Genomic DNA, 17,997 nt, shown 5'->3' with positions numbered 1-17,997 from the left:
TCAATTCCCACCTCAGGCAACTGACTGTGTGGAGTTTGCACATTCTACCCGTGTCTGTGTGGGTTTCCTCTGAGTGCTCCTGTTTCCTCCCACAGTCCAAAAATGTGCAGGTGAGGTGAATTGGCCATGCTAAATTGCTTGTAGTGTTAGGTGAAGGGGTAAATGTAGGGGAATGAGTCTGGGTGAGTTGCGCTTCGGAGGGTCGGTGTGGACTTGTTGGGCCGAAGGGCCTGTTTCCACACTGTAAGTAATCTAATCAATTTCACTCTTCTGCTTTTGCTTCCTGAAAAATGTTTGGCCAAAATGCTAATTGGTATTCTGAAGTAACTTCCTCATCGGGGACAGCAGGAAATTAGTTAAGTACAGTGCTGAGCTGGCTAACATTTCAGATCCATTGAACAATGCTGTAAAGATGTTTGAATGCAAGGTTTGTGAAGGTTTGTAGCTCAGGTTGAGGTTTAGGGTGTAGATTTGCTCGCTGAGCTGTAGGTTTGATATCCAGACGTTTCATTACCTGGCTAGGTAACATCATCAGTGGTGACCTCCAAGTGAAGTGAAGCTTTTGTTGCCTGCTTTCTATTTATGTGTTTGTCCTGGATGGGGTTCCTGGGTTTGTGGTGATGTCATTTCCTGTTCGTTTTCTGAGGGGTTGATAGATGGTATCTAGATCTATGTGTTTGTTTATGGCGTTGTGGTTGAAGTGCCAGGCCTCTAGGAATTCTCTGGCTTGTCTTTGCTTAGCCTGACCCAGCATAGATGTGTTTGAATTGCAGCACAACATTAGATTTTACACTCTGGCTCTGCTAAACATGCAGCTGTCCTGAATGTGATGGTATAAAACAATGTAGGCCATCAGGAGAAGGTTGTAAGGGGGATTGTTGGTTCCAGTGTGACCTCCTTGACTGCTTCCAGGAATTTCCTCAAACTTGGAGCTTAATTGCTATGTTTTGTCTGATATTTATGAGATCATAAACCAGTTCTTAAAATATATTGTGTTAGGGGTTGTTGGTATTGCAGGCTTGGTCAGCATTTATTGCCCATCTCTTACTAACCTTGAGAAGGTAGTGTTGAATGGTCTGCTTGAACTACTGCAGCCCGTCAGGGGGGCTACCCACACTGTTGTTGGGGAAGTTCCAGTATTTTGACCCAGTGACAGTGAAGGACCAGTCCATACATCAGGATGGTGTGTGGCTTGCAGATGGTGATATTTACAAGCATCTGCTGCCTTTATAATAAAATCATTGAATCATCAGGATTTACAGTACAAAAGGGGCTATTTGACCCATCATGTCAATACCAGTTCCCTGCAGAGCAACCCAGCTGGTCCTTCTCTCCACCCTATCTCAGTCGCCTTCATCACATTCAAAGATATATCCAGCTCTTTTTTGAAACTCCTGTGGAATCAGCCTCCACCACTCTCCCTGGCAGCACATTCCAAATCCTAACAACTCATGAGTAAAGAAGTTTCTCCTCCCCTCGTTCCTAGCTCTCTTGCCGGCAATCTTGAAATTATGGCCCCAACCTACTGACATACCAACTAGTTGAAATGGAATACAGGTCATTCTGCTATAACATGCATTTCATTAACGTGAATTCGCTGTATTGCGATTGATGGAATTGGGGACACTGTTTCTAAAACACAAACTTTTAAAACGTGTGTTGGCTGTAACAAGATTATATTGCCAGCACTCTAAGTGCTGTTTCTAAAGTGCAATTTTTCTATAATATGGACTTTCACGCGAATGCAATGATTGTGTTATAGAAGAATTATCTGTATCCTTCTTTACCCTATCAAAATTATTCATAATTTTCACTGCTCCAAGGAGAATAAGCCCAATTTCCCTAATCTTTTCTTGTGTCTAAAACCTCTCATTCCTGGTATCATTCTAATAAATCTGTTTTGCACTCTCTCCAGAACTGATCACAATACTCCATATGTGGTCTGACTAATGATTTGTACAGGTGTAGCATCATTTGCTTGTTTTTATACTCTGCACCTCTGTTTATAAACTCAAGATTTCTGTAAGATTTCTTAACTGTTTCACATTGCCTGGCCAACTTTAGAGAAATATATAAGGACCCCCTGCTCCTGTATTCCCCTCCACGTTATACCATTAACCCTGGATTGTCCCTCTGCGTTTCTTCTACCAAAATGCATTACCTCACATTTCTCTGTTTTGAAATTCATCTGCCATTTTGCTAACTTGACAAATGTCCCTCTAAAGGTACTCAGCATCATCCCCACAATTCACTATTCTGCTGAGCTTAGTGCTGTCTGCAAATTTAGAGATAATGCTTTCTACAGCTATCTTCAGATTGTTTATATGAATCAAAAAAGCAATGGTCCCAACACTGGACCCTGGGAAACAGAGATTTGAACTTATCTCCTGTCTGAGAAATGCCAAAATATACCTCCTTTCCTATCTTTTATGCAGTTTCTAATCCATGCTGCCAAGATCGCATCAATCCCAAACCTTCCTAACCTGCCACGTGGAACCCATCAAATGCTTTCTTGAAGTCCAAATATACAAAATCCACTGCACTATGCTCATCCACTGCTGTGTCACCTCATCAAAGAACTCAAATAAATTTGTCAGACATGACCTGCCCTTGACAAAGCCATGTTGTCTGTTTAGTATTAATGTATTTTTCTCTAAATGTATATTATCCTTGGTTATGACTTCCCAATGGTTTTTGTGTTATTGATGTCAAGCTGACCGGTCTGTGGTTTCCCATTCTGTTTCTCTTTACAGAAGCCGGAAGACCCTGCTGATATTTTCCATCAACTTTCATTTTTGTTTCCGATTTCCAGTATCCGTAGATATTGACTTTTTTATTTTTCTGTAATTTCCTGTGCTTATCCCCAGCCCCTTTTCTGAAACAACGGCATCACATTTGCAATCCTCCGATCCCCCAGGACTTGTCCTTCTTGATTGTAGAGATTGTGCGTATGGAAGGTGCCATTATTGGAGATGGATGATCCTGAGCTTGATCCTTAAGCCCAGCATAAAGGTTACTGAATAACTGCACAGAGGCTGGGATCCTGTCACCAAGCCACACATGTACAGTATATGGACTCTGACCAGCCAGCATGGAACCAATCTTAGAATGAGGAGACTTTCTGAATCTCCCATTTATATCTGTCAGCCAGGGCTCCCTGATTGGCCCAGGTTAATAGATCTCTCCACCCTGGAGGCACCCTGCCTCATTCCTGGTGAAGGGCTGTTGCCTGAAACGTCGATTTTCCTGCTCCTCGGATGCTGCCTGACCTGCCGTGCTTTTCCAGCATCACTCTGATCTAGACTCTGATATCCAGCATCTGAAGTCCTCCCTTTTGCCAGGTTAATAGCCCCAGTCGAGGATGTAACAGTCAATGAGATCCATCTGACCCTCGTTCCAATCACTGCAGTTACAAAGAGAAATGGTTGTGTTGGTAGTGACCATGCTGCCATTAGAATTGAGGCTCTTCCTGTGTCAGCTTGGGAGAAGTTTGGAGCTAGTAGATAGTGAGGACTGCAGATGCTAGAGAGTCGATAAAGTGTGGCACTAGATTAGGCACAGCAGATCAGGCAGCAGCTAAGCAGCAAGATAGTCAATGTTTCAGGAATAATCCTTCATCAGGACTGGGGAAGGGGGCTGAGAAATAAATAGGGAGGGTTGGTGGGGCTTCCACGCAGTGACCTGTAGGTATTGAGCATACAAAGTGCTGCAAGGATATCAGTATTGCTGGGACCAGTGTTAGCTCAGTCCCTGTATGTGTATAGTCCCAGCTGTCAAACACTCAGCCTCCTGACACTAAACCACAATCTGGAGGAGTTACTGTGCAAAAGGTTATGCAGATCACTGATAGTAATAGGACACACTGAAGAATTAATTGATATTTGCAGTTATCTTTGGCAGATAGATGTGCTTGTGGATTTTTTTTTCCACATGCACCTTTTGATTCTGTTTTTCTGAAAGCATCCCTTTCTGAAAGGATATTTAAATATGTGATGAGCCTTGAGCACTTGTGATGAGGAGAAATACCTTCACCCAGATAGTGGGGAGTCTGGGAAATTAAGGCTGACACTCAAGTGCTGTACTGAGGGAGTTACTTCACTGTCAGAGGTGCCATCATTTTGATAAGACAGTAAAACAAAGCCCCCATCCTCCTGGGTGGACTTAAAAGATCCCATGGTAATATTTTATCCCCAGTCTGTATAACCGAAAGAGATTATGGTCATTATCACATTACTTGTCCTGCTGCAATTGTACAGGACATGGATCAGACCACACCAATGTGGAATATTGTGTGTAGCTTTGGTTTCCTCATCTGAGGAAGAATGTTCTGGAAGGAGTGCAATGAATATTCACAGATTGATTCCAGGGATGTCAGGACTGACAATATTAAGTGAGACTGGATCGATTAGAAATATAATCGTTGCAAGAATGACAAGGGAGGACTCATAACCTACAGAATTCTAACAGGACTGGACAGGCTATTCTCAGGAAGGATGGATGGCTAGGGACCAGCTGTCACAATCTAAGGATATGGGGTACGCCAATTAGAACTCTGAGGAGAAAGACCTTCACTCAGATAGTGGGGAGTCTGGGGAAATCTGTGCCACAGAATGCAATTGAGGCCAAAACATTGAATGTTTTTAAGGAGTTAAGAGTTCTTAGGGCTAAAGGGATGAAAAGCTTTGGGGAGGAGGTTGGAACCAGGTACTGAGTATTACGGTCAGCCATAATCATATTGAATGGTGGAGTAGGCCTGAAGGGCCAAATAGCTTACACCTGCTCCTATTTTGTATGCTTCTGTGCTTTTAGTTTGGTGTGTGCAAATTGGCAGCCTCATTTCCTGTCGTTCAACAAGTTCTTCATTTTATGTAAAGCTGTTTGAGACATCTGGTGGTTGTGAAAAATGCTATATAAATGCAAGTTTTGGTTAATATTAAGTACATATTTGATTATAATTGGACCACACTACTGAGCAAGCTGCAATGACTCCATCTTGTGAAAAGGCAATCATCAGTTAACACCAGCACCATGGGCAATGAAGATATTATCACTGGTACCGTTTTCAAAACCCAGTAGCAGGGTTGGGAAAGAACAAAACTAAACTGCTCGTTTCAACATTTTGATGGAGAAGTCTTTTTCCCTCAATTTGCAAAGAGCTGCCTTCCAGTCAATTTTTGAGGAGCAGGATCAATCTTCAGAGCCAGTTGTCACTATCAGCCCCACTGGTGAGGCATCATGTTAATACCCCATGGCAGTCTCTGAGCATTAGCTGCTTTTGCCTCTGTCTCTAGTGTCCTTTGTGTACCCATTTCTTTCAGCCTTGAACTTGCCTCTTGAGGTGGCTGATCAGAGACAATGAAAGGATACCTCTGCCCTGTCATTGTCACAAACACTCCTCCATCCATGAAGCCCCAGTCTGAACAAGAAGAATTGCAAGGCTGAGTGTAGATAAAGTCACAAAGTGCCATGCAAATTCTGAATGATTTGCAACATGGAAATTTAATGTAGACTGACCTGTTGTATTTTCTTTAAAAATAACCTATTGATTGTACATCATTTCTGCTAAGTATTACCATTTTTCATCTGCTGTACCTTTTTGCTCAGACCAACTAAGCTTGAAATTGAGTACGTGATGAGCATCGGTGAACTGAAAAGCAAACTGCCACAGGGAGTTTTCGAAAGAGAAAAATACAAATTTAAAGAAGGTAATTAAATTTGATCAGCTGTACCTGTTAAACTACATGAAGGTGTTCGGCTGAAAAATTGATCTGTTGTTTCTGCTTTCTCTCAGTTTGTTTGGAAGGTTTTTATTGCAGTTGGTATGAACTGGTGGCAGACATAGAGGGAGGAGAAGCTCTTTGGCTGGATCCTTTGATAAATGAATTGGAGGAAAAGAAGCTGGTAAGAATTGGACACATTTTTAATCATTGTGAACTACAGGCATTTGGTGGTCCTCTGCTTTGGATAAATGATCACAATCTCTCCTCTGGAGATTTATGAGCTCTGGTGGTGCTGATGTACTGTGGGAGTGCTGCATTGTTGGAACCTGTGTCTTTCAAATCAAATATTCAGTTGAAACCCTGTTGGTTATTGGTATAATTCTGTTTTATTGTGGGCTGGTGGAGGGCACTGGGGTTTCACGTGAGCACATATAAAGTGATAGTCAAAGTGTCCTTGGGATGGGGCCCATTATTAACCTCCAAAATGGCATTTTAATTTGAACTGCTAATGAAGAATATCTGACATTTCTTGTGGTGTCCCTTTAAGGTCTGGTGCCTTTTTAAATTTGGTTTAATGATGTAAAGTTGCTTTAGGAAAGTATAGAGAGTCAGTTCCTGAAATAGTTTTGTGGTCGAATTAGGAAGAAGGTCTCAGCTTGTCATGTTCCATTTTGTTTTTAAAAAAAAGGGAATTTTTTTTAATTCATTCACAGAGTTTGGACATTGCTGGATAGGCCAGCATTTAATTCCCATCCCTAATTGTTCAGTGTTGACTACATTGCTGTGGGTCTGGAGTCACATGTAGGCCAGACCAGCAGTTTCCTTTGTGAACGGACATCAGTGAACCAGATGGGTTTTTCCTCGGAATGGTTTCATGGCCATTTGTTAGACTCTTAAGTCTAGATTTTTATTAAATTAAATTTCCACCATTTGCTGTGACAGGGTTTTGAATCTGGGTCCCCAGAACATTAGCTGGGTCTCTGGATTAACAGTCCAGCAATAATACCACTAGGCCATTGTCTCCCTTTCCCTAGCTCCACTGTTTCCCTTACCAACTGGATTTCTGGAATAATGCCATCTCACGTGGACGTAAAGGAATCCATGCCATGTCCATTTGACTATGTTGAGAAAGGCCATTTGGTCCAAATAGTCTCCAATGTTTACATTCCTCTTCTCTCCTGTAATGTATCAAACCACTTCTTACATGAGGCAATGGTACCGGCTTCAATAGTCCACATCAATGCCAGCTCCACCTTCTTCAAAATGTTAACAGAAAAAGACAGGACAGATAAACATAAATTATTTCCACTGGTTGGGGATTCTAGAACTAGGAGACATGGTCTGAAAATTAGGGCCAGACTATTCAGGAGTGATGTAAGGAAGAGCTTTGGAACTCTCTTCCACAAATGGCAGTTGATGTGAAATCAGAAGTTAATTTTAATTCTGAGCTAGATTTTTTTTGTTAAGTAAAGGTATTAAGTGCTGTGGGATAAAGGTAGGAAGTTAGACCATAGATCAGCCATGATCTCATTGAATGGTGGAACAGGTTTAAGACGGTGAATAACCTGCTCCTGTTCTTATGGCCCTATGTTTTCAGTGACCTGCTGACATTTGTTTCTCAACCAGCACCAACCAAACACAGATGCACTGTTTCCTCGTGATGCACCAGTTGCATAATTCTCCTGGAGGTGAGCAGCTTTAAGAGTACCATAGGCTGCTTGTGGAAGAAACACAGGTCCCTCCCTGGACATGGGATGGTGGCATCATCGTTATGCTACTGAATTAGAAACCTTGAATCTTTGACTAATGTTCTTGAGATGTGGATCCAAATCCCATCACCACAGCATGTGGGGGGACCGCTGTGCCTGATCTGTCATCACTTGCAGTCCCACTCCTCCCTCTAGTGGCTGACGGCAAGAGCGCAGTGCACATTCTGAGAGCAAACCCCAGAGGCAAAGAAGAACCTCCCACTAGTGTCCCACGTTGTTTCTGCTATGTCTCACATTCCCAGTTCAGCAATGAAAGAATGGGTCAGTCCTGTAAAGCATGGGGCCATTAGTCACTCTGCAACTATGGATGGGCAATAAATTCTGGCCTAGCCAGTGACACACTAATCCTGAGAATGAAAAAAAAACTAACCGGAGGCTGTGGATCTTAAATCATTGGCAAAAGATCAAGAAGTGGAGAGAAGGAGACATCCTCTCAGGATTGGGATGCACCAGCTGGAGAGACTGGATCCTGACTCATAAAGAATTTTGGAAGGGAGTTGGTCAGGGACTTGTGGCTGAGGGACATAAGAGGGTGATGGTTAAACAGAAGTGTGTGGACTCCGTGTAGCTGCTTCTTTGAAAATGAACACAAACATAATGGGATGAATGGCCCCATTGCTGCTCTGACATGCTTCCACACTGTAGAGATCCTATGAAATCACTCAGCAGTACTGGCCAGACCCACACTCATGTTCTGCTATTTTATTGAGAATGAAATGCTGAATTCAGTTGATTGCCTTCATAAAGCGCTCATGACCTGTGCAACTGCAAACTCTTGCTAAACAACATCCAGGCCAAGGAGACTGGTGAAGGCAAACACAGTAGACTTTTACACTATTGTACTCCCATTTCAGAATGCCATTGGAGAAAGACACATACTGAAAAAAATCTATTTTCTCAGATGAGTGTCTGAAAAAGCTATGCATGATCTTCTAACAATTCTGAATTGTCTGCAGTTTGTAGTTAAAAGTTTTGGTGTTCATCCTCTGAAATTGTTGGGTATTTTTGTTATGTTCAAGAGGCTGTCTAAGTACAAATCCTTCTTTATCTTAAATAAGTTTTCGGCCCCCTTTTCCATGTTTGTGCGTTTACACATTTGGAATTTCAGTGGCATGTGTGTGTTTGTTTCCACCCCAGGCAGTTGTAAAGTGTTTAAACGATCAGGGGCTACTCATACTGTTCAGCGAGTCTGTTTCCAATCCCACCAGTGGTAAGTAAATAGATAACATAAAAGTTAAATGTTTGAATAGCTGAATTGAGAAGTCCTTCTGTTACAATAATGGACATTTTCTTTCACATTATGCAGGAGGTAGCCAGGCTACTCACGATACGTTACTAGCTTTGTTCATTTTCAAAACACCCAGAATTTCTCATCTCAAAGGTACCAACCCATTTTTTTTTTGTTTTCTTTCTTTTGCTCGTTGTAATGCAGGTCAACCTTTTCTCTGCTCCTCAGGATCAACAATATTTCTGACCTCTTTTGAGTGTGACCTTAAGTTTGACGATAAACCCAATCCATTTTTGTTTTTGTTGAATTGCCATTCGATCATCTTTGGTGGAGCCTTAAGGTCTGGGTTTAGACATTCACTACTTGCAGAGACGGGGTATAAATGAAGACATTTTGTTCTTCCCCCTTATTAATCTACTGCTGTTTTCCTGGACACGTTCCATGACTTGTGTAAGTAATGGCTTCCTCACCTGGGAGGTGAGAATTGGTTGACCTTTGGACTATAGGAAGATATCACAGTCCTGTGTGCCTAATGCTACCCCTGTTAATACCCTACACTTTCCAATTATGGTATAATGGTACAACCAGGAGTAAAAAGCCCTGACTGACACTTTATCCCCTTCTTGGTGACCAGAATAATTGCACAAATTCTTGTTGGCTGCAATTGGCATGAAGGGGCCTTTAAGTATAATGGAGGCTGATAGATGTTTAACCAGTAAGGGAATTGGGATAAGGCAGGAAAATGGAGTTGAGGCTTGTCAGATCAGCTATGAGTTTATTGAATTCAGGAGAAGAATTGATGGGTTGGAATGACCTACTTTTGCTCCTATGTCTTATTAGATTAGATTACTTACAGTATGGAAACAGGCCCTTTGGCCCAACAAGTCCACACCGACCCTCCGAAGCACAATCCCCCCATATCCCTACATTTACCCCTTCACCTAACACTACGGGCAATTTAGCATGGCAGTTCATCTGGCCTGCACATCTTTGGACTGTGGGAGGAAACAGGAGCACCCGGAGGAAACCCACGCAGACAATGTGCAAACTCCACACAGTCACTCGCCTGAGGCGGGAATTGAACCCGGGTCTCTGGTGCTGTGAGGCAGCAGTGCTAACCACTGTGCCACCGTGCCACCCTGTGCCGTGTAACCTGAGTTGTGCATGTGCACGTGCTGCCTTGTCTAACTGAGCCAGTGGGGGTGTTGTTTGTGGAGTGCTCCAAAAATTGCTACATCCTGACTGGCACACAAGTAGGTCTAAAGACAAGTGGAGTTCTGGGGAGGTGCAGAAGTACACATAAGCAGTTAGATAACTATAAGATTAATGTGTTGCTTTCACTTGAAGCTACTTGGACACCAATGTAGTAGGTTGCCAAAAACAATGCAGATTGTATTAAACATTGAGACGTTGATGATATATTTTGTGTAATGTTACTTTTCTTCATCAATTCAGAAACGAATCAGGTGATGCGCACACTTGTCCAGAATAGGATTACTCCGTTGCTTCCTGGTTATATGTATGCTGTGACAACAGGTCTGACATCCACTGATACTCCATCAATTCCGTGGAACAAAGTGGTTGAGGATCAACTTGTGGAGTATTTCAAAACAACTTCAAAGCAGTCCAAACGAAGAGGTGTTGCCAAAGGCCATCATTCTCCAGTTTCTGTGAGGACAGGGTCAAAGAAAGGAGAGCCGCCAATTCCTGGAGACTCCCGGGGAACCAGAATTTCCCAACTCTCTCCTTACTTTGCCAACCCCGCAAACTACCTACTACCTGTATCAAGAGTCCTGAAACTTAAGGGGAATGCCCTCAAGCTGTGCCAAAACTCTGGTGCCAAGCCAAAGGTCTTGTGCCAGTCTAGTGCCTCAGAGCCACAGCCCCCTAATGCTGGGTCCCCGCGGGTAACGAGGGTGTCAAGACCCAAAAAGGTTCAAGGGAAACATGCCCTGCCTGTGGGCTTGCCAGTGCCAAGGGTGCCTTCTCAGTCTGAGATTACAGTAAAGGCCCCATCACAGAACCAAGCAAATGGTCAACCAGGCAAGACTGTGGGAAGAGTTAACTCGGTCAGCAAGCCAATTGCAGGGAGCAAAGTCTCTAACAGAGCGAAAAGGAAGGCAGCTAAACCTTTACAGGTCCTCGCAAGCCCCGACTGCACAGTCAGCAACAACGCAGCCAGCGTCCCTTCGGCACGATCCGTTCGCAATAATAAAAGATCGCGGGCACAGTCCACCAAAGGTTTATCCACGGAATCACCCACCCCACCTAAGTTGAACACAAAGAGACCAAAAACTGCTGCAGCACCCCCTCAAACCTCTGCAGCAGGCAGAGCGGACAGCAACTGTGTGGACACAGGGATGACTGCGCTGGATAAGGTGCCCAGCCAGTACACTGAAACTGGTAAGGGGAATTTCAAATGTCCCACCACTGCCATAAAACACAGGGGATGGCATTCTATTCCGGTTGCATTCCTGTCGGCCAGCTCTTGGTGTTAACAATTAATTTAGAGCACTGCTTCTCATGACCTTGGGAGACCTATGCATTTACACTGGAATAAAAGTAATTGTTTCTTCTTTTTAAAAAGAGGAACGGTAACAAACGCACATACAAAATCATCACTTTATTCAACATACCTGTTGCTTACTCTCATTAGAGAGGAGCAGTGGCTAGTGGTTTAGCCTGAGGATTACCACAACCTCAATGTAAGGTTAAAAGGGAGAGTTCTTCATGGTAACTTCAGCCATGGTACAAACTACATACATGCTGTTAGTGTCACTTACCAGCCACCCAGCTAACTGAGCTTACCTGACCCTGCTATCCCTTAACTTAGGCATCATACAATTCACAATAAAAGGTCCAGGAAGGCATTGTGAGTGAATGTCCTCACTCAAAATGTGTACTCTGATATTAGAGTCATAGAGTCATATTGTGTTGACATCAACAGGCTTTCCCTTTTGGTTTTGTTTTCTCAGTGTTTAGAATCAGAATACAGACAATGTCTCTCTGTAGGGGTCAGAAATCTTGAAGCTATCTTGACCTTTTTGCCAAGGAGGACAATCTCTGTAGCTGGTAATATAATGGGGTGTTCCAGAGAGCACAAACTGTGTCATTAAGCCACGTTAAGAGACGGTGGGGCATATTATGGCCAGAAGTTTACTCCAGGAGTTGAGTTTTAAAGAATATTTTAAAGAGAAAAGGGAGAGTGGGATAGACAGAGAGACTCTTATGGTCCAGGCAACTGAGGCCACATCTCTCAGAAGGTCGGTTCATTAAATTTGGGGATGCTCGAGATCAGAATTAGAGGAGAGCAGGGTGGGTTTGGGGCTGGAGATGATCACTGAGGTCGGGAAGAGTGAGGCCACAGAGAATTTTAAAATGAAGGCACTGCTTCCTTGGGAACCAGCATATGTCGGCGAGTACACCAGTGATAGGCAACTAATATTTGGTGTGAGTTTGGACACAGGCAGCAAAGATGTGGATGGCCATATTTAGGGAGAACCTTGTAAGGCTGACGATGAACTCATTCTGAAGCATGGATGGGCGATTTGCAGTGGATGAGCTGAGGCAGGGTCAGAGTCAGATGATGTTGCAGAAAGATCTCTAGATAGTCTGATTTTTGGTTAGAAACATGTCCATAGAATCCTCACAGTGTGACAGCAGGCTATTCGACACTTCGAGTCACACCGGCCCTTTGAGCAGCATTCCACATAGGCCCACCCCATCCCTGTAGCCCTGCGTTTCCCAGAGCAAATCTACCTAACTTGCACATCTTTGGATTGTGGGAACACCTGGAGGAAACCCACGCAGATATTGGGGGGGTGGGGGGGTGGGGGGGTGGGGGGGGGCGGGGAATGTGCAAACTCCACACAGACAGTTGCCCGAGGCTGGAATTGAACCTGTGTCCCTGATGCTGTGAGGCAGCAGTGCCAACCGCTGAGCCTTGTTGAACTGCTGATGTCAGTGTGCTGTAGGTAGACCCACAAACCACTTGTGGAGAGCTTTCATACTTCCAGCATAGTTTATATGTGTGTGTTTCCTAATTTACTTTCTGGCTGTAGTTTTAGACTATGTCCCCAAGTCCTAGGTTTCCCAAACCAGTGGAGATAGTCTCTTTCCATTCATCCTATAGAATTATACAGTGTGGAAACAGGCCATTTGGCCCATCAAGTTCACACCAACCCTTCAAACAGCATGCCACCCAGACCCACCCTCCTACCCTATCCCTGTAACTTTGCATTTTCCATGGCCAATCCACCTCACCTGAACATCTTTGGACTGTGAAATCAGTCCTACTTAATATTTTGATCAAATCACACCCTAATCTTTACGCGAGGGATTACAAAATAGGTTTTGTCATTGCAAGAAGCAAAGTAACTCTTGGAGCCCAGGTATCCTCCAATAAATCTCTCTCTGAAGCCAGCATATCTGGCCTGAAATGCAGTGCCCAGTGCTGCTCTCAATCCTCTGAATAATTCTTTTTTCTTTATTCAATGGTGGGCATTGTTGGCTACATCAATATTTATCGCCCATCCCTAATTGCCCAGAGGGCAGCTAAGAATTGAAAAATGTGGCATTAGCAAAGGCACAGCAGGTCAGGCAGCATCTGAGGAGCATCTCCTGCTCCTCAGATGCTGTCTGACTCACTGTGCCTTTGCCAGTGCCACACTTTCAACTCAGTTCTCCAGCATCTTCAACCCTCATGTCTCCCCAGGGGGCAGTGAAGAGTCAACCACATTGTTGTGGGTCTGGAGGTCCAGATGGGTTTTTCTTGCAATCAACAAAGGATTCGTGGTCATCATTAGACTCTTTTAATTCCAGATTTTTCTTTTATCGAATACAAATTCCATCATTTGCCATGGCTGAATTCATACCTGGTTCCCCAGAATGTTATCTGGGTCTCTGGGTTAACAGTTCAGCAATAATACCGTAAGGCCATTGGCTCCCTTATGGTCTAACCAGAGCTTTGTCTAACTGCAGCATGATGAAGCTGAAGGGAGATGGTGGTATGATGGTCCTGTCACTGGATCAGTAATCCAGGAGCCCATGCTAATACTCTGGGACAGCTGCTCTGGTAGGATTTGAACCCAGTTAATAAATCTGGACCATATAACTAGACTGTTGATTGTCTTGTAAACCTATCTGGTTGGGCTAGAGGGTCTAATATCCTTTAGGGAAGGAACCCTGCTGTCCTTGCCTGATCTGGTCTGCGTGGGGTTTCAGACTCACAGTAATATAGTTGACTCTAAAATGGCCTCACAAATCACTCAGTTCAAAGGACAATTGGGGATGGGCAACAAGTATCTTGCAGATGACGCCCACTTCCCATGAAACATTAAAGAAAATAAAACCATCCCTCGTTTTCTATGATTTAAATGTCTGATAAAGAAGACTGTATACCCATATTCCAGCGAGGCAATGAATCATTGATGCATGGTGTTGAGATAATTTCAAAGTGACAGGCCACTCTTGAGCAGGGCTCTGTCAGATGTAGACTGTGCGAGGTGATAGACCTAAATGTTTCAGAGAGCTATCTGAATGGGAGAGAAAAGTGAGGCCTTTCCAGCTCCCTGTTGCATGATTCCGTTGCTTAGTTATACAGACGGTTACCCACTTAACCCATTGCGACTGACCTTTTGTAAACCTGTCAGTTTGTGTTACAGGAATAAACACGCAGCAGGTTTCGAGGTACGGTGTCTGTACCTGGAACATTGTTGGAAACGTCTCTGATAATGAGCCTGCCTCCCTTCAGCCGCTGTCCCTGTGTGCTGGTTTAGGTTTGTCACGGGAGAAGAAAGCGCCAGAGGTGAATAGACAGCCATCCCAGGAGGGTGTCGACAACAAAGTGGTGCAGACGGACGCACTTAGTATTCTCGCTGACCTTGCAATTAATTCTGCTATCGCGGCAGTAGCAACACCAAAGCAGCGTTGCACTTTGACTTTACATCAGGCATCTGGGACTTGCGCCACCGCTGAGAGCTCACCTGTTGGGATCGGTGAGCAATTAAACCATTGTTCCAATTTGCTTGACAACCACAGTGATGGTTTGCCAAATACAGAACTAAGGGCACAGAACATCATGTCATGGGCAGCAGAAAGCCACAATGAAGGCGGGGGAGAATTCTCTGAAAGTTGGGTGGCCCTGTCTTCTGTGTCATCGAGTATGGAAAGTCCTCCTTGTGCAGCCCCAGCTAGCTCTAAGCTCGAAACCTCGAAGGTGCCGAAGTGTCAGTCTCGAGTTGCTAAAGAGTCTGCTCACCGATCCTCGGCCACTCCCCGCAGTTCTCACCCCTTGGGAGACCATTCGTATTCTCGGCCACCGAGGGATAGAGAGCCTGCGTGTTCAGCTGTTGATAACCCTGTGTCATCCGAGAGTGAATCTGGGGTGTGTCAGTCTATATCAAAGCATGGACAGAACGAGAGTAGAGACTCAGCTGTGTCGGGTACGAGTCATATTTCACAGTCACAGACTGACCTTGGCTCTAAGGATGAAGAAAGAACATTAGTTGGGAGAGTGCTACCCTTCAGACGTGAAGACCCATGTTGGACGAATGATACAAATATTGTGTCAGCTCCACTGAAAAGCAATGGTGCATTGGGAAGGAGTGACCAGGTCACTGACTGTACTATTGCTGATTCATCACAGAGCAGGTTCGATGAAGATTTCCAATGCTCTCGCCATGTACATGAGGAAAAAGACACTGTGAAGGTGACATTTGAATGGAAAGGACCATATTTGTACCAGTGGGACAGCAAATATACAAATGATTCACTGGAGAAATCTGTGAATCGGGCTTTGCATGGGTAAGTTGTTTAAAACCTTCAGAAATGCTGCAGCAATTTTCATTTGTCTTCGATTTTGACTTGCAGGAATGTGTTCATGACCTTAATGGGAAATGATCCCAACTGTCCCCCCAGCAAGCTCATTTAGGAACGTAGGAGTGGGAGTACGCCATTTAGCCCTTTGAGATCCCCTGCCATTTTAGATTACAGCTGATCATCTACTTTAACTCCCATTCAAAACTAGAAATCTATCAATCTCTGTCTTAAACTTCATAGCTGAATTTCTATCGCCTTTTGGAAAATTCTAAACGTCCACACCCTCTGACAGAAGAATTCTTCTCCTCAGTCCTGAATGGTCTGCCATTTATTCTGAGACTGTGTTCCCCTGGGTCTGGACCTCACAGCCAGGGGAAACTATCCTTTCTGCATCGACTCTATCTGTCACTTTAAGAATTTTTGTAAATTTCTGTAAGCTCAACTCTCATTTTTGTGAAAGTGTCAGAGAACATAGGCCCACGCTCCTCAGTGTCCCTTCATAGGACATCTCCACCATTTCATGGACCAGCCTGGTACACCCTGCCTATGATAAGTATATCCTTCCTTAGGCAAGGGGACCATAGCTACATACACTACTCTGGATGGAATATCATTAGGGTTAATGCAGTTGAAAAAAGACTACTTTGCTGCTGTAATTGAATCCTCTTGCAGTAAGGGCTAATATTCTATTTGCCTTCTGGATTGCTTGCTGCACTTACACATTAGCTTCAAATGACTTATGAACAAGGACAACCATGTCTTCTCGGACAATTGCCCTTTCCAATCTTACGCTGTACAAAAAAACCTCTACATTTAGTTCCTCCTACTGAAGCTTATGACCCCACACTTAGCCACATAATATTCCATCTGTCATGTTGTTACTCACTCATTCCGTCTATCTATGCATCTCCCTAACAACTCTTACTTCCACCAAATTTTGTATTGTCTGCAATTCTGGAAATACTACAATTGATCCCCATGTCAAAATCATTGATACAGGTTTTGAACAGCTAGGACTAAAGCACTGATTGATTGTTCCAATAACCCACTAGTCACAGTCTGCCAACTTGGAAATGACAAATGTACATTTGCTTTCTGACTGTTAACCAATCTTCAATGTAAGCTATTATCACCCCTTATCCCATGCACATTAGTTTTGTTCACTAAACTTCCGTGTGGGACATAATTAAAATCAAAATAGACCACAGCCACTGGTTCCTTCTTAATGACTTTACTGGCAACCTCCTCCAAAAACACTCCGGATTGTCACAGATGATTTCCACCTTAATAAATCCATGTTATCCCTCACCCTAACCCATGTTATCTCTGTGCCATCAGATAATCATTTTCTAAATATCCAGTAACTGCATCCCTTATAATTGATTCTAATATTTTCCCCTCTGCTGACATCAGGCTCGGAAGTCTCTAATTCCCTGTTTTCCCTTGCCTCCCTTCTTAAATGGTAACTTGCAGCCTTCCAATCTGCAGACTTCATGCAGAATTGATTGAGTTTTGATATTGCCAATGCATCTACTATTTCTGTAGCCATCTCTTTTAACACCCTCTGGAGTGATGGCCAGCAGTTCCTGTGGATTTGTCAACTTTAAGTCCCGTTAATTTCTCCAAAGCTCCTTTTGTCCTGAAAATACTGATTTCTTTCAGTTTCACACTTACTAGACCCTTGGGTCTCAGTTATTTCAGAGAACTTCTTATATCTTTCTCTTTTGAAGATAAACTCAAAAATACTTATTCGACTTCTCTGTCCTGCTATAATCTCTCCTGTCTCTGCCTGACATGCATTTATGTTTATTAATCTTTTCCATTTATACAGCTGCAGAAGTTTTTACAATTAATTTTTAATTCATCATTTTGCATTCTTGTTCTGTTCTTTTTCTTGATCAATTTCTTTGACCTCATTTAACTTCTAAAATTCTCCCAAACCTCAGGCTTACAACTTTTTTTGGTAAGTTTGTCAACTTCTTACTTTGATCTAATACCATTTTAAACTTCCCCTGTTGTGCATTCCATTCTTTCGATTGGACATACTTTCTCACGAATACTCTGATCCTGTCCCTTATCAGCATTGTTCCATCTTCTTTATTTTTGCACAAGCCTCATGAATGTCAAATATCTTCTAATATTCCATTCCTAGTCTTGGTCACACTGCAGCCATGTCTCCGTAACAGCTAATTAAATCCTGCTGTATTACTAGTGCCATCAATTTAATTTTCTAGGTGTGAACACTGCATGCCTTGTGATTGGTAATTCGACCTTGGTTGATTTTATAATGATTAGGGAGCTGAAGGTTAAGGAACCCCGAGGGTGCAGTGACCATGATATGATAGAATTCACCCTGCAGTTTGAGAGGGAAATGCTGGAACCAGATGTAACAGTACACTATTAAAATTTTGTAAAGGTAATTACAAAGCCATGAGGCAGGATTTGACTGGAAGGGACTCCA

At 43.4% G+C, this 17,997-nt stretch overlaps 1 protein-coding gene across 5 annotated transcripts in view; it reads left to right on the top strand.

Annotated features, from left to right (window-relative positions):
- LOC140466989 (uncharacterized) overlaps positions 1–17,997 on the top strand; it is a 108,267-nt gene that overhangs the window by 45,173 nt on the left and 45,097 nt on the right. For 4 of the 5 annotated variants that reach the window (XM_072562942.1, XM_072562940.1, XM_072562939.1 and 1 more), the window contains 6 exons: positions 5,605–5,705; positions 5,792–5,901; positions 8,627–8,699; positions 8,796–8,870; positions 10,173–11,120; positions 14,369–15,521. In XM_072562942.1, coding sequence (XP_072419043.1) covers positions 5,605–5,705; positions 5,792–5,901; positions 8,627–8,699; positions 8,796–8,870; positions 10,173–11,120; positions 14,369–15,521 — 2,460 coding nt within the window. The remainder of the gene's footprint in view (positions 1–5,604; positions 5,706–5,791; positions 5,902–8,626; positions 8,700–8,795; positions 8,871–10,172; positions 11,121–14,368; positions 15,522–17,997) is intronic. The other variant, XM_072562941.1, reaches the window with a different exon arrangement.

This window comes from Chiloscyllium punctatum, chromosome 44 (assembly GCF_047496795.1).
Source record: "Chiloscyllium punctatum isolate Juve2018m chromosome 44, sChiPun1.3, whole genome shotgun sequence".
Taxonomy (NCBI): Eukaryota; Metazoa; Chordata; class Chondrichthyes; order Orectolobiformes; family Hemiscylliidae; genus Chiloscyllium; species Chiloscyllium punctatum.
Note: the sequence above shows the minus strand (reverse complement) of the source record. Positions and strands in the feature narration are given on the sequence as shown.